Source organism: Hippopotamus amphibius, chromosome 5 (assembly GCF_030028045.1).
Source record: "Hippopotamus amphibius kiboko isolate mHipAmp2 chromosome 5, mHipAmp2.hap2, whole genome shotgun sequence".
In the NCBI taxonomy this organism is placed as follows: domain Eukaryota; kingdom Metazoa; phylum Chordata; class Mammalia; order Artiodactyla; family Hippopotamidae; genus Hippopotamus; species Hippopotamus amphibius.
In genome coordinates this window covers 165,279,639-165,300,331 of record NC_080190.1, presented here as the reverse complement: position 1 = coordinate 165,300,331, position 20,693 = coordinate 165,279,639, and the positions used below count along the sequence as shown (strand labels likewise).

The following is a 20,693-nucleotide window of genomic DNA, read 5'->3' as shown; positions in this document are numbered from 1 at the left end:
TTATAATTACTACGATCACTGGATGGTCTTGTCAAACTCCATCCGATTTGCTTATTAGCACTTTTATCCCCTGGGTTAATGAGTGGTGGAAATCAAACACTAACGGTAAGCTGGAGGGTTAATCCAGTTGGTACTTTGAGCATGGATGTGTGGGATGGGGGGGTGAGTGGGCACCAAGGAGAGCAGAGGGCAAAGGTTAGCCAGGTCCCCTCCACTTGATAGCATATCTCCTACCCCACTGCTGCTGATTCCCTTGGAGTGTGTTGGCCTTCTTGACAGGCAGCAGCTCTCATGCCTTTTGGAGGCATCTCTGGTGTAAAACAAACATCTCCAACCCCGCATTCTAAAGTTGGGGCCCATGCCACCAAACCCTAAAGCCATCTAAGTAAGCCCCTTGGCAGCCAGGGTAATAATTTCAAGTTCACTTGGGGTCTTGGCTGTGAACCTGAGTCTTCTGGCTCTTCCAGCCTTCTTTCTTATTTGCATATTGATGCAATTCACTTCTTTCCTTCTTGCAGCTGCTTGGGCACCTTCGCTAACACTAACTTATCTGGATCAACCACAGACCCTCCCCTCACTATGGTTTCCTTACAAACGCAATAGTGAGGCTGAGACAAAGGGAATCACAATATTATTGATCTTTTATCTTGACAGGACCAGAGTTAGGAGATAATACAAGAGGTCTGCATGTCACCCAGAAGCTTGCAGGTTAAAATTACAGTGTAACGACTTTCCACAAGACTCAGAGTCTACCCTTCAAGTCTGAATCCTTCCAAACACCACCCCAGACCTTCCCACCTAGACAGAGTGGGCCAACCACTTTCAGAGGTGCTAGGCTTCCAATGATTATTTACTCCCTTTATATATGGCTTTTTCCTTATTAAAATGTTTTGGTCATGACGAGGGTCTGATTGCTAGTGCAATACATCAGCCCCTCAACCTTTCTCAAGAGCTCAAGTGGTCTTGATCAAATCCCAGCTATGGAATTTCCCTGGTGGACCAGTTGTTAAGACTCCATGCTCCCAATACAAGGGGCACAGGTTCGATTCCTGGTCGGGGAACTAAGATCCTGCACAGCATGGCCAAAAAAAAAAAAAAAAAAAAAAAAATCCCAACTATGACCATGACTCCCCTCATCGTTGGTGACAAAGTTGTAAAATATTCTACAGTTTTTCAGTTTTTCCCTATTTTTTTCCTTTTAAGTGAAATCTCATTTACCAAAACCCCTTTTTATAATTTTTAAACTTCTTTTCTTCTCTAACATTTTCCTCTTCCAAAACAATACATTTCACTTTAATCAAAATTGCCTCTTCAACATCCTCCCACCACCACTTACGTGCCTTTTAAAATTTTTAATTTCTCTATAAAATTGAGGTTACTAAGCATTTTTCTATCTTTCCTTCTTGCTTCATTTGTTTCCCCTTAGTTTACTACTACATTGTAACACTAAAAATAACAGTATTCTCTTATGATAACCTCTCACAAACATTTGTGTTTGTCCTGAGAGATTTTATTTTCAAATGCAAGCACCTAGAGTTCAAAAAAGTATAGCTATAGAAACTTTAAGTTCAAACACAAACATTTCTGTGTGGATTTAAATGTGCCTACAGCCCCAATTCTGCAGTGGTGTGTGGCCACCATAGAGACTGACCACTTCCCCAGTTTGCCAATTCTTGGTCTAGACATTGTAGAGGGAAGGTCTGTTTTTGAGGTCTCTGCCTGCACGCTACTCTCAAAGAAGCCTGGGTCTTCTTTGAGGCCTGGATGGGATTAAGTGTGCAAAGAATTCATTAGAGGGATCATCTGTGATAAAAAGTGGAGTGTAGACCAGGAAAGGCTGGGAGAGGTCAGACAGTGGTGCAACTGAAGGGTAGACTCGGTAGGGAGGGGGAGGGCAGGGTGGTGTTGAACGCATCCTAGACAGACACAGGTGGGTCTGAGAGAAGTTTGGCAAGGCCCCCAGGGAGGAGTCTATCAGAAGAGTCCCGCATCCCCCAGGAAAGCAGCCCACCATGAATACCTGTTGGTGCTGAGCTGTTGGCTGGGAGAAGCCGTGAGGGATGCAGGGATGTGGCCTCTGTGCAAACACAGCCTTGGACTTCAGAGCACAGCACTTGCTATAGTTGGAGCTCTGCGAGGTGCCCTCTCGTGGCTGCCCCTGGGAGCAATCTGAGTTCAATTTCAAAGAAACGCTTTGGGCTTGTTGGCAACGGGGCAAGCTTGTGCATTGCAGGGTCTCTCTGTGGGCTGTTCCTCCATCCCTGCGGCAGGACCTGAAGTGGCTTCTGTGTTTGGCCCCCACATCACAGTCAGGGCAGACGCTGCCTTCCTTCTTCTCTTCACTCAGAGCAGCCTCACAAGTTCAAAGGGCAGGACTTAGCCAGTGGGATGGTGGTCAGAGCTGTGTTAGGACAGGGAGCTACGCTTGGACCCTCCACCTACGCCATGTGCCCCCTTCATCAGGGAGCTCTCACTGCCCCCACATCACACGGTGATACTGGGTCCCACTTCCCACTGTCCCCTGCGTGTTCCTCTCCTCCTGGAACCTCTGGGAAGGGGCTGGGCAAGGGTAGGTTTTGTGCATTGCTAGTTGATCATCTCCTGAGTAGAATACTTAATACTATGAAATCCCATCCATAACCACTCGTAGACCTTATCCTTCCACTATCTAGAGAAAGGCATCTCTTAATTTCGCTTGACATTTACAAGACTAGAATTCTGTGCTTCTAGTGGGCCATCACTCATTGGCTGATAAACTGGCCATGGGATGGAGTGGTTCAACCACTGCATGTAGTTCAGTCATTCATTTATGAACCAGGTATTGATTACACTCATGCCTCAATTTGCCGCACTGCTTACCCTCAGTAAGTCCCTAGTTTAGTGGGAGTTGTAAGCAGATCGTTGCAACATGGCGTCATGAGTATATGACGAAGGATGTCCCGGACTTACCGGAGCACAGAGGACAGGTCCCTAGCCCAGCCCAGGGTTAGGATCAGGTAGGGCTTCTTGAACTTTGAGTGGAACCCTAAAATGTCGGTAAGAGTCAGTAATACAAAGGGGAGCAGACAAAGGGGAGGGCACCCCAGGCCTGGGGCACAGCACCAGCCATGGCAGGAGGGCGAGAAGTGGTTTGGCGTCTAGAAAACGATGAGCTTCTCAGCACGGCGGGAGCCTAACCCTCAAGGCAGAGCGAGGGAGGAGCCAGGTGAAGGAAAGCCTGTGAGCCAGGTCAGAAGCCAGACCTTCAACAGTGATTCTCCGTTCTGTTGTCTATAAAACAGAAATGGCAATATGTGCCTCCCAGAACTGGGCAGAGGATTAAATGAGGTGACACGTGCAAAACAAAGCCTGGAAGAGTACAAAGGCTAGTTACCTTCTGCTTATAACGACACTCAGACTGAATCAGAATCAATTTTCTTCTAGTGAGTTTTGTCCTCATGTTACCTCTGACCTTCCGTCTCTTCCCCCACACCGTACCCCTCTGGACTTTGTGAGTAAACTCATTCAGTCCTCTGGGCACACGGTGACCATTTTATAATTGGGAAGGTGCAAAGTTAACTGGTAAACTTCAGGTGAATTAAGCTCCATGTGGCACTGAGTTGTACATGGTACCTGACACTCCTGCTAATGGAAGGATGTATTTTTTTTAATAACTATTTATGAAATGCACATTTTTTTTTAACAAAAAAGAAAGGTAAGTTCCTCTAAGCACAATATATTAAGTGATAAAGTCATATAATGGTTTCAGTGAACACTCAGAATTCTTCTCTAAGCTGGAGAATAAAAATATATGTAGACATTATAAATTATGATTAGCATTTGAACGTGGTCTCAGTTACTGTCCTAGAGGAACAAAAGTAACGGAGAAAGCTTCTTCAGGCCCTGTGTTTGCATTTCTCAGCCTGTGATACGCACATGTACACTTCCAACTTTAAGCATCAGTAGTCAGCTTCATCTCCATCTTCCAAGGATGTATTTTTATAACTGAGTCAAGGTATCATAAAATTGAACTGACTTGATGCCAAAGAAGACTCATTTGACTTGGCGCCTATACTTAGCCCACCGGCCGCACCTGTGTAACTCTTAGAATCCTTCTTTTTTAAATCTGACAATGAAAAGATGGATTCTGGCCGAGTTGTCAGAATGTTTCTCTTCTAAGTGCCAAATCAAGCTTCTTGCTATAGTTCAATTCTGGGTCAGTTTCCTATGAGCTCAGAGAAAACTTCCCACTCCCTTATGCTCACTGGTTAAAACAATGCCCTGCAGAAAGTAGAGTTTTCTTAAAGATTTTCGGAATAAATATTGCAGCATGCAAAGAAAAATAAAATATAAAATAAAACAATAATATAGAATCGAATAGAATCAAATCCAGGGTGACTTTTTTAGATGCTCATGAAAACGTGTGGGCATCGATATCCTAAAAGTAAGTGGGAGTGTAAGGGAGCAAAATACCTGTTAGCATGTTAGTTATACGATCACCCCCCATCCTCCAGAGCAGAAATTTCATTATCAGTTACACAAAGGAGACACTAGCGCAGTAATGATCAGGGAGCAGACCATATTTTACCATCGCTGCTGAAGTGGGCAGGAGATACTCTTAGCTGTTGGCTGGTATGCTAATTAAACAGTTCCCCAGGCAGTTGTGCCAAATGTAGAAAGTGCCAGAGTAATTACAAGAGCTCTGTGATAAGGGTTCAAATGCAACTGAAGTGCAAGTCTCCCTCCTGCTCTGAAAGTCTGCATTTTTCAGGGCACTGTCGCCATAGTGCCCAGGGCATTCAGGCAGGAGGGAGTTCCCCTCCCTGGGAACCATTCCGAGAACCTGGCAGAGGAGACGAGCCATGGTTGGCACCAAAAGCTGAGAGATGTACATCAGCTCAAGCCCTGCCTGGCTGGCCTAGATGCGGTACTGACCCCCAAACCTCTCTGCACACACTCAAAAGTATCTTCCTTTCACCCTCAAACTGAAATTAGCCTGCAACCTGTTTGGTTTTTTTTTTTTTTTTTTTTTAATTTAAAATTTGAGCCGAGAGTTTACAATGGGAAGATTTTATAAGAAATTCAGACTTCTAACAAATCTTTTAAAATCTGAATTGTGGGAATCCCTTCCCAAGGCCTGGGGCTGAGTGACAGCTGCCCCTCCCTCTGTGACCTGGGAGGGTCTCGAGTTTTCCACAGTCCCCACCAATCCCTATTGCTTCCCAGCACTGGGCCACTTCTTTTGTTTACACCATTTGCCTGACCTCTGGACAGATTTGGGTTTGCAGTCCTGGGTCTTAAGAAAGACCCCCACTTTCTCTGTCCTGGACAAGTACGGTCAGTCTAAACTTCACTGGGCTCTGGGCCTCCCATCTCAGCCCTTCCAAGTCATTCTTCATGGTTTCCTTTAATCCACTCAGCAAACACTTGGTATGCCAAGTGAGGTGGAAGGTTTTGGAACTATGATGATGATGGGGTTCCTGTCTTCAGGTATTCAAAGTCTAATGGGAGAGACCCACAGGTAAGGAGACCCTGAGATCAACATGAATAGTGCCATGGTAGAGGTCACCAGAAGGTGGAGGTGGGCATGGGAGCTCCGAGGGCAGGCAACTAGCTGAAGTCTCCCAACACGGGGGGAAGGTAGAGAGGAAAGACTTCCACATGGTGTTGTTAAAACTAAGCTTAAATGGTGAGTAGGGGTCAGCCAGTCTGAGTCATGGTCAAGGTATTCCAGCAGAGGGCACAGCATGTGCAAAGGCCCAGGGGTCAGGGTACGTTCAGGATGATTGGAGATGTGGCATTCAAGAGGGATTGGTCCCAGCTGTCCCAGCTCACTGCAGTCCCCCAAATATCAACCAGGGGTACAAAATGCACAGGACAGCTGCAACGGAAAATTATCCAGCCCAAATATCAATAGTCTTAGGCTGAGAAACCTGCTTCAAGCCAAACAGGGCCAACTGGTGGCACCTCCCTGAATAGATTTAACCTAACATGCATCTTTGAAGGCCAACACTTTGTGGCTTTCAGATTTGCAGGTCTGCAAACAATGTCAAACTATGGGCCTAAATAAATTGACCACTTTGTGAAGAAAGACAAAAATCTTTCAGTATTTCAGACGAGTCACATGCTGCATATAACTGGCGGGGGCGGGGGGGGGGGGAAGCAGGGTAAGCTTGAACAAGTCTGTAAGCTCTCTGAGCCTCTAGGGAGCTGGTCCCTGGTTGAACTAAGATTCCAGCTCCCCTCCATTTGTCCCCACTGCCCTAGCCTGCATCCCCATCCGCCCACCTCGATGAAATGCTGAGTGAAGTTGGTGGTAATACTTGGGTACTGATGGAGGTCCTCCACCCTATCATCATTTTCCTCCCAAGCAACATTCCTCAAAGTGCAGTTTCTAGACCATCAACTTTAAAATCAGCTGGGGAGCAAACCTGCGTGAGGGCACAAGGATGATCATTTTTACTGAGCTTACATCCTGGGTGAGTTTGATGTTGACCGTCTGGAAGAAACCTCTGTCCTCAATTATAAACTACTTGCAGTTTGGGGGTCTATTTTTATTTCCACCGATCCTCCATCTCAAGAAACTCCAAGATGCAGATGTAGAGAACGGACTTGAGGACATGGGGTGGGGGAGCGAAGGGGAAGCTGGGATGAAGTGAGAGAGCAGCACTGACTTATATACACTACCAAATGTAAAATAGATACCTAGTGGGAAGCTGCTGCATAAAACATAGGGAGATCAACTCGATGATGGGTGATGACTTAGAGGGCTGGGATAGGGAGGGTGGGGGGGAGTCACGGGAGGGAGGGGATATGGGGATATATGTATAAATACAGCTGATTCACTTTGGTGTACAGCAGAAACTGGCACAACAGTGTAAGGCAATTATACTCCAATAAAGAGCTTAAAAAAAAAAAAAAAACTCCAAACAAACATGTGATATAAGTTGAAACTGTATGCTTTATATGCAACACCTTCAAGATAATCTCCCCATCCTAAACCAGAAGGTCACTTTCTTAAGGCCAACCAATATAAAACACTGGGTTACCTGGCCACTCCTTTATTTTCTTCAAGAGGTGACTGCAGAGATCTGGCACATAGCAGGTGCTAGAAAAATATGCATAGAATTGAATTTATATGCATCTTCTTTACCATCTTGACCGCCACCTCCCAGCTCTAGCCCATCACTTGGGCAGTGGCAGTGTTTGTGCTAACCCTGTTCTCCTCCTCGATTATAGGGGGCCACCCTCTGGACACCCCACACCTTCCACGGGAGCTGCCTCCAGGACTCTCTGAAAATATCAGTAAGGATCCTTTGATCTTTTCTTAGGAGACCTAATTGGGTAGAAAGCTGTCTAGGATATCGGGAGAGACATTGATTTCTTCCAAATATACCCTAGAGTCATTTACTGTGTGGCATTAGTAGGTAAAGTGGTTTGAGTGAGACAAAAGCCTCTCCCTCACACTTTACTCTGGTGTCTGACCCACTATCTGTCTCTCCTTTGAGACAAAGCACTAAAAATCTCATCAAAAGACACAGGTCAGCTGAAAGGGGAAACCAGGAGAAAGAAAGAAATGGGCTGATCAATAAGGGTTATGTAGTAACTGTATTAAAAGGCAGAACAAAAAAGAAAAAGATGATGTATTGCAGTGCTCTGGTTATTAGAAGGGGGGATCTGTAATTGTTCCTTGGGGAAGGAAAGGTTTTCCTGGTGATGGATTGTAAAAATTTCTCAGGTGGATTCTTATACAGGCATCGCTGAAGAAAGTAATATGTAGTGAACTAGCTGGTGAGGCTAACCCTGAATTAAGGGTTTGTTTTTAACGTCTCAGAGAGGTGAGCTGAGTCAACCCATCTATTTGTGCATGAGCCCGTGCAAGCTAAGTGATCAGTCCCATCCAGACACAAACGTTAGTGGCCTCTCTCCAAAAGGCATCACCCCCACGGGAGATGCAATGCCCACTAGGAGATCTTCTTCAAGTAGATATTGAGACTCACAGACCACACCTGGCTTTTAGAAGGATCAAGGCCAGGAAGCACAGTGTGCCAGCAGGCCACATCAGCCATTCCTCTTTAGCAACAATCTTCACAGCAGCCCAGGAGCCCCTAGCGCAGGCACAAAGGAATGGGGCTCACATGAACCCGCCCTGGCCTAGAAGCTTCATTCTCCATAGGAGTCAGTATCCCTAGCAACCCCTCGTAGGTGTAATTTCTAGGATGCCAGAAGGGACATGCCCAATTGCAAGAGTCATCACACCGATGGAAACCCCAAACCATGACTCCCCAGCAGGTGTCTGTAGTTCATCCATAGTTCCTCCCAGTCCAGATACACCTCACCATCCAGGGGTCTTTTTTACCATCAAGCATTGTTGTCTAGCAACACAGTTCATGTTGTTATTAGGCTTCCATGGTAACCTGTGTTATGAGAAAGTTAGACCAAGGTCAAATCTATCCATAGGGAAGAGGTTTTACTCACTCTTCCTGGAAGAGGGTGGACAGGGAAGGGAAAGGGGAGACCTCAAGTCTCCCTAATTTATTTTCTCTTCCTTCCACTTAGATATGACTTTCTTCAATGGGGTGTTTAAAAATGTGGAAGGTGTGGCTGACATTTTTGGTAAGTTAAATCAGAACTTGCTTTTACCCCCGAGGTATCAGGGCACATGGCGGGGAGAGGGGGTTGTGGGAAATCTAAGGAAGTTACCAGGGTTTGGGGCTCTGCCCTCTGAGCACCCATGGCTCCCCGCAGGCTCCGAACAATGTGATCCTGGTGTGGGTAGTGGCACCTTTTATCCCGGCGTGAGTCACTGAGTCGCCAGGTGGTTTCATTGTCCTTCCTTCACTCATCCTGACCACAACCCGGTCAGGAGGGGAATGGCATCCCCATTTTACAGGTGAGGAAACTGAGGCAGAGGAGTTAGGGACTTCCCCAAAATCAGATAGCTAGAAGGGACAAGGTCTCCTCTGAGACAAGAGCTTGGTCCCCTTACACCAAAGTGGTTTTATTTTTCCTTCTCGACTAGTAAATATACATAAAGTTTAAGAAGCATTCCCTTGATCAGTGGTATAATTATTATGGGACTGTGAATGGCATGACATTATGGTGATTCCCAGCATTGATGACTGAAAGTACCCAAACAAGATTATAGTAAGACGGACGTGACCAAGTTGACTCTGAACTGCTATGGGATTAGACAATGCTGGGCGTAAAACTGTCTTAAAATGTATATATGACTAAGTGCACGTGCCTTGTAAGCTCTTGAATGAAAATGCATGTTTCTATAAACATACACACATAACCTTAAGGTGGCTTTTTCCATGAGTGTAGAATCTTTTATTCATGTTTCTGATTAGGCTGTATGGAAACAAAACATGGGAATGGAAGTTTGAATGAGTTAGGAAGAAACTAGAAGAGCAGTGAACAGTCGAGGTGGACGTGGTCCTTGCAAACAACTTTGGATCTCCCCAAGCTCCCTCCAATGACCCTGTGGGTTTAAATTGGTGCTGTGGGATCACCCCATTAAGCATTTGATGGTCCTCCAGTCAGAAAGGCAGAGAACAGAGGGGGCAAGCACGAGTTGTAGAGTCAAAAAACTGGGTAGTGTTTTTTTGCCAGTTTTATCTACAAGAGCATTTTTGTTTAGGATAAGTTCATCATCGCTGGTGGATACCTCGGGCATGTCTCTGAATTTTTGTTTCTTTACCTGTGAAATGGAGGTGACAAAATAGCATCTGCCTTAGAGGACCAACAGGAAGTCTATGGGGGGGAATTCCCTGACAGTCTGGTGGTTAGGACTCCGAGTTTTCAGTGCCAAGGGCATGGGTTCAATCCCTGGTCGGGGAACTAAGATCCCACATGCCCCGAGGTGCTGCCAAAACAAACAAACAAACAACAACAAAAAAAACCAACCAACCGAACAAAAACACCCAAGAAGTTTATGGGATCATAGACCAAATGAAAACTTTATAAAAACATTACTGATTCTATCAATTTTAACTATTGTGCTATTTAAAGCACTTAGTTTCTGGCACTTATTGCAGGTACCTGCAAAGTATTAGTGTCTGTACCCCTTCTCTTTCTGTATTGATTTATACTTCTTTATTGCCAGGACAGTATCACTTGGGATCCATCAGCAAACTAATAGTGACTTAAGTAGTAAAGATATTTAATGATCTCACAGAAGCCATCTGAAGGCACCAGGATTGGTGCAGTAGCTCAACACGGGTATCAGAGACCCAGCAGGCTCATTCTATATTGCCCCACTGTATCTTGGACGTCACAGTTTTTCAGCTTTGGGCTTGGGGCCTCATGGCTGCAAGATGGTTGCTGCAGTTCCAGCCAGCATATCCTCATCACATTCAAGGAAGGAGAAAGGTGTAGGTCAGAAAGGCCCTCTTACATGCCTTTACACTTTCTTAGGAAAGAAATATTTCCCAAAAGCTTCTAACAGACATTCCCTTAAGTTTTGGGGTCCATATCTGGGTCTCATGCTCAGCCCTGGACTAAGCATGTCGTGGGAGCATGGGATTACCATGGCGAGCTGAGAATGGTTATTAAGCACCCCCAGGGGCTTCGAGAGGAGGCTCACCTTCCTTGTGTACTTTTCAGTTTTGTTGGTAAAGAAGAGCTGTGAATGGCTGTCGGGTGGGGAACCAACAGGGACCACGGCTTGTAAACCCGTTTCCCTTCCATTGTCGAGAACCATCCTGAGTACACAGTAGGTGCTTAGTAGGTTGATGAGGCACCGTCCGCCCGAGATGCGGGCTCCCTCCTCAACTCTGGCACCTGGCGTGCCCTGCTCCCCTCCCCCAGACTGCCTGGGCTCCCACTTCACCTGGCTGCAGGCCGTCTTCACCAACTTCCCCGCGCTGCTCCAGTTTGTGAATGGTATGAAGTGTGTGGCTGGCCTCTGCCCCCGGGACTTTGAAGACTACGGCTGTGCCTGCAGGTTTGAGATGGAAGGGCTGCCTGTCGACGAGTCTGATGGGTGAGCAAGACCGAAAAGTGAGCTCATGGAGGCCAGGCTGAGCCTTCGGCAGAGCAGATGCGGAAAGCTCCCTGGACTGCACTTATGTGGCGGGGCGGGGGGGGGGAGTGTATGTGGATGTGTGCAACAAAATTTAAAACCTTAGAGGCCTCCAGTGTTAAAAAGGATGTGGCAAACAGCTACTGGTAGCAGGAGGGTCAGCTAGGACAAGTTGGTGGTATCTGTCAGTCTTAAGGCATGTCACCCAGCAATTCCAACTCGCTGTTCCTTAGGGACTCTGTGACCTTAAGCACATTCTTTTACTTCTTTGTGTTCCATTTAATCATCTATTAAATGGAGATAATAGTAACACCTACCTCACAGAGTTATTGTTTAGCGTCACACGACCAAACGCAAGTTAAAGTGATCAGGCTTCTGCCTGGCTTATCAGCCTTCAAGAGTATTTGTAATTGATAACAATATTAGTAGGGCTGTCGTCGTAGTAGTGAAGGTGGTGATAGTAGTTGTAGGAGTCACAGTCAGGCTGTGATAGTAACAATATTTGTAGAAACAGTTGTCATAGTAGCTATAGTAGTATTAATACTAATAGTGGTGATAACAGCAGTGATAGAAGCAGCAGTACTAGTAAACAGGTGGTAAACGGGTGGTGGTGGTGGTGGTGTTAGTAGGAGTAGTAACAATAGTAGTAGAACAATTGTCATAGTGGCTGTAGTAATAGTCATACTAGTAATAGTACTAGTAGCAGCAATACTAATAAAACTGTAATGGTGGTGGTAGTAGAAGTAGTACTAGTGGTAGTTGAAGAAGTAGTAGTAGATGTAGTAGCAGTAGTAGAGGTGGTAGTAGTAGATGGACTAGTAGTGGTAGTACTCATAGTGGTGGTAGTAGTAGTGGTGGTGATAGTAGTAGTAGTGGTGGTGGTAGTAGTAGAAGTAGTAGTAGAGGTGGTAGCAGTAGAGGGGGTAGTAGTAGAGGTGGTAGTAGTAATGGTGGTAGTAGTAGTAGAGGTACTAGCAGTGGTAGTACTCATAGTGGTGGTGGTAGTAGTGGTGGTGATAGTAGAAGTAGTTGTAGAGGTAGTAGTAGTAGAGGTAGTAGTAGTAATGGTGGTAGCAGTAGTAGAGGTACTAGTAGTAGATGGACTAGTGGTGATAGTATTCATAGTGGTGGTGGTAGTAGAGGTGGTAGTAGTAATGGTGGTAGCAGTAGTAGAGGTACTAGTAGTAGGTGGACTAGTGGTGATAGTACTCATAGTGGTGGTGGTAGTAGAGGTGGTAGTAGTAATGGTGGTAGCAGTAGTAGAGGTACTAGTAGTAGATGGACTAGTGGTGATAGTACTCATAGTGGTGGTGGTAGTAGAGGTGGTAGTAGTAATGGTGGTAGTAGCAGTAGAGGTACTAGTAGTGGTAGTACTTATAGTGATGGTGGTAGTAGCAGTGGTGGTGGTAGTAGAAGTAGTAGTAGAGGTGGTAGCAGTAGAGGGGGTAGTAGTAGAGGTGGTAGTAGTAATGGTGGTAGTAGTAGTAGAGGTACTAGCAGTGGTAGTACTCATAGTGCTGGTGGTAGTAGCAGTGGTGGTAGCGGTAGAAGTAGTTGTAGAGGTAGTAGCAGCAGTGATAGCAGGAATGGGAGCCACAGTAGCTGCAGCAGCAGCCGTAGTGTGGAACCAGGAAATTGAACCCACATCTCACCTCGACTCCAGGACCATGTCCGCACCTCACTGGTTTTATATTTGTCCCAAATCCAGTGTGATAGAGTGTGTGCTTTCATCCCCACAGTCTCCCAGAAGATGGGGAAGGATTGCCATTGGTATAAGTTGTTTCTGGACCAAAATAGCAGTTTGTCATCTCTGGGACCATAAGCCAGCTCGTTGACATGCAGAAAGGTGGAGGCTGATTCTGTTCGGGACACAGTGCCAGGACCATTTCCGGGAACGTGTTTTCCTTTCAGGCCCTCCCTTCCCACTTCCTTTAGTTATTAAAACACCCAGCAAACCTAAAGGTCAAAGAAACGAGGTGGTAATTCATCACTGTCTGAATGATGAAAGCATTGATGGCCAAAACTGGCAGAATGGTGGGCACGCCCAATTCCAATTACTTTCCACAGAGCAGTTGATGGAGGTGGGACCTTCCAGACTCCTGAAGGACAGGTTATTTCCACCTCGAACTTGCACACCAACTTCCAGAAATAATTGCCATCGTTTATTGAGTGTCTGCCACACGGCAGTGTCTTTATAGACATTCTCTTGACTCCCCCAAATTCTTACGAGGTAGGTGGTATGAGAAACTTAGTTGCTTGCCCAAGGCCATCAGCTGCTAGCATGTTTTTTCTTCTTTACATTGGTCCCTACGGACCTCCTGCTTGTACTACAAGAGCCACCTGACTCCCTTGTTTCGTGTCAGCCTCTCTGTGATCAGCCTTGACCTTGGCAAGTTACAGAGCTCTATGTGTCTCCGTTTTCACATATGTAAATGCTCATAATAATAATAGCACCTGCTGCATACATAATATAATCCAAATTCAAGTATCGTGTGTGTGTGTGTGTGTGTGTGTGTGTGTGTGTGTGTGTGTGTACACTAAGTATTTGAAACGCACCACTGCCAGGAACCATCTGGAGACACGGAATGACCGTGTGCTGCCTGCCCATCCTCTAACCTTGACCCACACTCTCACCCTGACCCTTCCGTACCCTGCCTGCCACAGCTGCTGCTTCCAGCATCGCAGGTGCTACGAGGAGGCTGCTGAGATGGACTGTCTGCAAGACCCTGCCAAGCTTAGCACGGATGTCAACTGCGTCAGCAAGAGTATCACATGTGGTGAGCATCTCCAGGTGTCTCGGGAGGCTGGGCTGAGAAATGGCAGTTCAGAGACCCCAGGCCCGGGCTCCCAGAGTCCACCCTCATCGTCATCGCCATTGGCAACTTCACTGTGTAACTTAGAGCCCTACAGGGCAAGATCTATGGCCTCTGTACCTTGCGTGGAGTAAAGGCGCAGCACGTGCTTTTTGAATTAAAACAACAGTGGATCAGCAGGTTATTTGATCTACAATTTTTTGCTTGTACCAAGTCTGGGAGGTTGGGAAGAGAAAATAGTTTGTCACTTATGCGTTGTGTGATTTAGGGAGAGCACACTGACCTTCAACTTAACAGTTAGGAATGTCAAAATGAGGAGGAGAAAACCTGCCTCAGAGATGTGTTATAAAAATTAAGTAATGCTTAATTGTAAAACAATGTTACATTTAAAAATATTAACAGTGTTAAATGTCAAACAGTTAATATGATAACTGGGATCTGTTGAGAACTCAGTGACGGAAGTGGAGGCAGAGGCCATGATGGGTAAATAAGGCTGGAGTGCTTGTTTGTGAGAATTGGACACACAGAGGTTTAAATCTCAGCTCTCCACCTTACCTGCTGTGTGACTCCAGGAATTTTATTTCATGTCTCTGGACAATCCTGGCAGAAGAACTAGAATAGGCAAAGGCGTAGAGGGAAGGGGACCATGGCAAGGTGGGGAAGTATATTAGAGCATCCTTTTTGAGGGCCTGTTACTTGCCATGGATGTTATACACAGCAACTCCAATCATCCTAACAACCCTGTGAGATGGAGGTCATTATCCCGAGTGTTCAGACAAGGGGAAGAAAGCTCAGAGAAATTAAATCACTTGCCCAAAGTCACATAGTTGCTACGAGGCTAAGGCAGAGTTTGCACCCAGGTTTGACTGGCCCCACAGTCCAGGTGACATGGACTGGCTGCAGTTCGGGGCATCAGGAAAGGTGTGAGTCACTAGGTGAGGAACACAGTGAACGTGGGAAACACGACTCACCCATTCACTCACTCAACACATGCGCACTGAGCACCTACACCAAGGGCAACACAATCGCCTGTGTGTTAGGGGTACCCGGACCTTCTGGAATTTCCTCTTGGTTGTCAGACCCTGAAACTGTCAGGAATAAACCATATGGTGTGTTAGACAGTGCTAAGATCTGGGATGGGGGGGATCAGAGGAAAGGCATACGGAGGGCTGGGGTGGGGGTTCCTCTTTAAATAAGAAAGTCAGGAGACGCCTCCTTGGGAAGGTGACGGTTGGGCGAAGACTGAGAGGAGCAGGGACGCCAGCCTGTGGCTCCTCAGAAGAAGAGCAGTTGGAGGAAGCAGCATGTGGTGGACCCCGGGGGCTCCAGGTGCCTGATGTGTTTCAGAAACAAGCGGGACAGTGAGTCAGAAGTGAGGTGACGAGGGAGGAGTAAAAGGAGGTGAGGTCTGAGAAGGAACAGGGGGCAGTGGCTTTTACTTGGAGTGCAGAAGTTGCTGGAGGCTTCAGGACACACACAAGAAGGTGTGGTTTGATCTGAGTTTTAAAAGGATTGTCCTGGCCCCGCAAGAGAAGAGACTGGGCAGCGGGGGGGGGGGGGGGGGGGAGGCGGGGCGACAAGCGAGGCCACTGACTTACCCAGGCAGGTGATGACGGTGGGCGGAGTGGATGTGGGGATGCGTGTCAGACCCAAATAGGTTGAAAGTAGAGCTGGTAGGATGGCCTGGTGGATCAGGTGTGAGTGTGGGAGGAGTGCCTGTGGCTCCCAGGCTGTGTGGGATGGAACTGGCTTGGATGAGATGAAATTGGCTTGGATGAAATGAAGAAAACTGCAAGAGAATTAGGGCTTTGGGGGCAGATTGGGTGTCAGTTTTAGCGTTTGCAGCACCTCTTGGGATTCCCAATGAGATCTTCCGATCTGCTCTGCCCTTGCTCTGTGTACAGAGTCCGGGGACGCTTGTGAGCGCCTGCTGTGTACCTGTGACAAGGCTGCTATAGAGTGCTTGGCTCAGTCCAGTATCAACTCTTCCCTGAACCTTCTGGACACTTCCTTCTGTCTGGCTCAGCCTCCAGGTAGGAAGATCTGGGCCCTGCATCAGCTGTGGGGATGGCGATCTGGGGCGGGGGGCTGGTGTGGGACCAACCGTTGCTGCGTTTCTTCAGATGCCAAGTCCAGCGCTTTCTAACATCCTCCGAGCCCACTTCTCTAGTGCACTTTCTTTTCAGAGACAACCAGCAGGAAAGAGCTGCTGACACTTCTCCCCAGAGGTAAGGTCTTCTCGGGAAGCTGCTCTTGCTTGGACCACAGGGCCCTGGCTACTGATGGGGGCAGGTGGATACAGCTCCACCACCCGGTCTGCCTCACCAAAGCTGGAGTGACCCATGGCACTGAAGACGTGCCCACCTCCCCCAGTGCCACCGTTACCGTTACGTGCCACTGTTACTGTGATAAACCCAATTCACACCTAACATCAGATAGCCCTTGCTACACAGACGGATGTGAATTTAATCCAGTTAGGACGAAGACCCCAGGTTCTTTCTCTCGGTCTACAGTTGTGAGCAGGACAGGGTCCAGTGCTCAGACAGGGCAAGGCCCCTCCTGGCTGGAGGAGCTCCTGGCTGCTGAGTCTTCCTGGGAACAGACTGGCTCTCCGCCTCCTCTGCCCTCCAGAGTCTGCAGCACAAGGAGCCTCCTGGATCCAAGTGGAGGCTCCTTGAAAGGGAGGCTGTTTACTTGTGTGTCACTTTTCAGGACAGGGTAGCCTCCTTATAACTGTCTACTGAACTAAGCAAGGGATGATTCTGACTCTAAAACATACATCTTATGAGAAAAGCAAGAGTTAAATTTATGCTCATCATTCTTGTCTGCCAAAGTTCCCACAATCTCTCAGTCCCAACACCGTGGGTACCAGGGATGGGAAGTTTGTGGTGCACTGAGCATCGCTCCTTTCCTGGGTCTCTCTCAGCACTAGTCCTGCAGTGTCTGTTAAAGAGGAAGCTGACATGCCTGTGTGTGCATGGATATGGGGGTGCCCGAGCCTATGAGTGTGCGTGGGTGTGCACGTGGGTTTGTGTATGGGCGTGTGTAGGCTTGCGTGTGTGGACGCACATGTATGGGGGTTGTGTGCGTGTTGTATCTCTATGGACCTTCTGAGTCAGCGCCCCTTTCTCTCTGCCATCAGCCTCCCGTTGAATGGAGGTCTTCTCAAATTGGGACCACACTCCAAGCCACAAACCTTCAGAGTCTGGAGCCCTCTCTCTGCCACAGCCTGTGTCCTATGGTGTCACCTTCCCCACCAAAACCCAGCACTGGCTGGAGTCCCTCCTGAGCAGGGCCCCCTATGTCCTGGGAGGTGTGCGAGAGGTGAAGGTATCCTGAGGCAGGACAAGCAGCCCTCCTGGGTACATCTCTTACAGCCCCCTCACTCCTCCCTTGTCCAACCGTCCAGCCTGCCCTTGGGGACCCTTGGCACTTGGTATTGAAATGCCTGCACCACTCATTGCTCCTGGGGGCCCTCTTTTTTCCAGTGGTTCGTGTGGAACCCACGGACTCCAGCCTGTTGGCACTCTCAGGAGAAGGTGAGCATAGGGGGACTGATGTAGAACCCAAATACCCATGGGTTTGTTTTTTTTTTTTTTTTTTGTATACTAACTTTATTCTTTCCTCTTTTTTAAAGTTTTTATTTTATATTGGACTATAGTTGATTTACAATCTTGTATTAGTTTCAGATGTACAGCAAAGTGATTCATTTATACGTATACATATACCCATTCTTTTTCAGATTCTTTTCCCACGTAGGTTATTACAGAGAGAACATTGAGTAGAGTTCCCTGTGCGCTACAGCAGGTCCTTGTTGATTATCTATTTTATATACAGTAGAGTGTATTTGTTAATCCCAAACTCCTAATGTATCCCCCTCCACATGTCCCCTGTGGTAACCCTAAGTTTGTTTTCCAAGTCTGTGTGTGAGTCTGTTCCTGCCGTGTCTTGTTGTGCCAGCTGCCTACTCGCTGGGATTACTCCCTAAAATGCTCCCCGCCTGAGCTTACAATGGAACTGCCTCAGGAACATTCTAGAGCCCCTCCTACTTCCTTTTGACCCCCAGATCTCTCCTCTGCTTGCTCAGCTTTCTCCCACACTCCTAGTCCCACCTCGGGAGAATTGTCAGATAAAATGCAGGACCCCTGCCCTCCACCCTCTGACACTGAACTTCAGATGAAGAGCAAATGCTTTGCTCATGGAAGTTTGTCCCAGGATTGGCATGGGACCTACTTCTACTAAACATGTATTTGTTGTTCATGCGAAATCCAAATTGAACTGGGCATCGTGGGCTTTTACTTGCTAAATGTGACAGCTCTCCACCTCAGGGAGGTCACGCTGCACACCCACCGCCCTACAGGTTTGTGTCTTGCTCTCCTCAGCTGCTGTTGCTGCTGCTTCTGCCAGGTTAGAAGCAGAGGCTCATGGGCTCACCCCCCAGCCACCCTCCATGTCCAAGGGCATGTCATCCCCAGCAGCTCCTGGACAGCCCGTGCCTTGGCATCCAGGTCCAGAGAAAAGAGGAAATGGTACCAACACCAAACCAAAGTTCCACCATGTGCCCTGCCCCCAGCCAGCAGCCAATCCCAGCATGATTGGCAGTGGCCATGTCCCTTCTAAACTGAGAATAAGCTACAGGCTTCATGGCCCCACCAGACAATCACAAAATAACCCCAAATTCGTACATTTTCCACTTTTGTCAGCCTGAACCATCATCCCTTTGTGGCACAATCTTGGGAAAGACTCAAAGGAAATAAGGTTCCTCAAGGAGTCTAGGGTCTAACTGGAGGAAGACAGTGGATGTACTCACATCTTCACACCTTCCCCCCCGACACACGCACTCACCCCATCACACCCATGACCTCACCAGTGCCCACAGGTGCCCTTAGAGGAGAGAGCAGCCTGAATGTGGGCTCAAAAATCCATCACACAAGTGCACGGGGGACAGTTTGTGAGGAGAAGACCAGGGGTTTGTAGTTGTTCTCATCGTTATGGGGTGAGATTACGTTTTGGAGTCACACAGATCTGGGATGGATATGGGGCTCTCCTATTTTTCATCTGTGTGACTTGGGAAGCGTGGTTTAAGCTCTCTAACCTTCAATTTCCCTTTGCATGAAGTGCGTAACTGCATTTTTCATGTTAAGGGCCCAATAGTAAATATTTTTGACTTTGTGGACCAGAGGATCTCTGTCACAACTACCCAACTCTGCCATTGCAGCAGAAAAGCTGCTGTAGACAGTCTGTAGCCGGATAAGTGTGGCTGTGGTGCCAATAAAACTTTATTTACAAAAATGGGCTGAGGGTCGGGGCATGGTTTACCAATCCCTGGAAAGGGATGATTATCCCTGTCCTTTGGGGTGACAGAAGAATTAGTGAGACAGAGCATGGGAAGATTTTGGGCCAGCATCTTCTTCCAAAAATTCTAGTGTGGCTACAAAAAAACTGCACACAATGTCAAGTCACATGTGGGAGAGTGGATGACTTTCCTAAAATACATAATCTCATTTAATGTTCATACAACCCTATGAAATAATTGCTGTGATCTTCATATGGAGATGGTAAATTGGGATGCAGAGAGAAGTAGTCCAAACTGAGAGCTGGGTGGTAGGGCTGAGATTTGAGGCCGCCACAGCCTCCATCCTTACATCCAGACATAAACTCCCTCTAAATTTGCCTTCCCCAACGAAGCCATTCCAACCAGTGGAAATAATGGCCCTTTCTCCCAAACAGGTCATTTGTTGGTCTCTCTGCCTAAACAGACTGGCCCTTGTCTGGCCTCTTGTCCACTGAATTGGGAAGTAATGGAGCAACAACACGTAGACATAGTCCGATCACATTGCCACAGGCCTTCTCTCCTCTGCCCGGCTAAGGTGCTGAGCTGGGTTGGTAATTGATATTTGGTGGTTTATTTTCACAGTGGTGGCTGAGACCAGAGCTGACCGACTGACCACTCTTTCCAGGACAAGTAAGCAGAGGGGACTTCAGAGGAGGACAGCAAGGAACCCAGTGCAGAAATGCCATCTAACTATTTGTGTTCAGTTCTGGTGACCACTTTTTGACCAGGCCTGGAGGAAATATTATTATACACATTTTGCAGATTATGTCAGAAACTGACGTTCTGGGAGGTTAAAAGCTCTAAGTCATTCAGCAGTGACTTGAGGACTGGTTTCTAACCCGACCTCAGGCTTTCTGTTACACAACAGTGGTTCACAGAGAACAACCTCCTACCTTAAAATACCTAGGCTAAGATGTCATCGGAAGAATTAACCTATGTACTTTGCTTGTGGTCATTAACAACCATGGCTCCTTTATTAATAAATATAAATAACGGATAATAACTGTTTACTAAGTACTAAGAGTGACTCAGTAAACAAATGGATTCCTTGGTTCATGGGCAGAGACACTGCTGGGGACCTCTGATGTGCTGGTGTGTTCCTGGGCCCCACGCACCTTCTCTGAGTTAATCCTCCCTGACCCTCGAGGGCTGTTATTATCCCCATTTCACAGATAAAGGAGGAGCTCTGAGAGGCGGGGTCATCTGCCCAGCATAGTGCAGCTTAGTGTTCCTTTAGTTCTGTATCTGTACATTCTGCCTTTGATGAGAGCCATCTGCCCCAGCTTAGAATGCCGAGATGTTCTCTCTTTGCTGGAGCATTTGTGACCACATCAGTAAATTTCGAAGCCTGATTTTCATATAACATCATCATAAACTTGATCTTCGGCACATTGAATTTAAGGCAGTTCCTTCCTTCCCAGAGCATTTTGGAGTTACCACCTCTAGCTCTGTGGGGTACAGCCGGAAGGGAATAATAGCCTAGCACAGTTGGTTAAGTGGGTCAAGTTTAATCAGGTGGCCCAGGTTGGCATGTCACCAT

At 47.2% G+C, this 20,693-nt stretch overlaps 1 protein-coding gene across 1 annotated transcript in view; it reads left to right on the top strand.

Annotated features, from left to right (window-relative positions):
* The window catches only part of OC90 (otoconin 90), a 36,064-nt gene that overhangs the window by 4,229 nt on the left and 11,142 nt on the right, over positions 1 to 20,693 (top strand). Inside the window, exons 2-9 of the mRNA XM_057737010.1 lie at positions 7,219 to 7,284; positions 8,539 to 8,595; positions 10,792 to 10,966; positions 13,670 to 13,782; positions 15,723 to 15,851; positions 16,005 to 16,046; positions 17,307 to 17,357; positions 19,736 to 19,783. Of these exons, the coding sequence (XP_057592993.1) occupies positions 7,219 to 7,284; positions 8,539 to 8,595; positions 10,792 to 10,966; positions 13,670 to 13,782; positions 15,723 to 15,851; positions 16,005 to 16,046; positions 17,307 to 17,357; positions 19,736 to 19,783 (681 nt within the window). The remainder of the gene's footprint in view (positions 1 to 7,218; positions 7,285 to 8,538; positions 8,596 to 10,791; positions 10,967 to 13,669; positions 13,783 to 15,722; positions 15,852 to 16,004; positions 16,047 to 17,306; positions 17,358 to 19,735; positions 19,784 to 20,693) is intronic.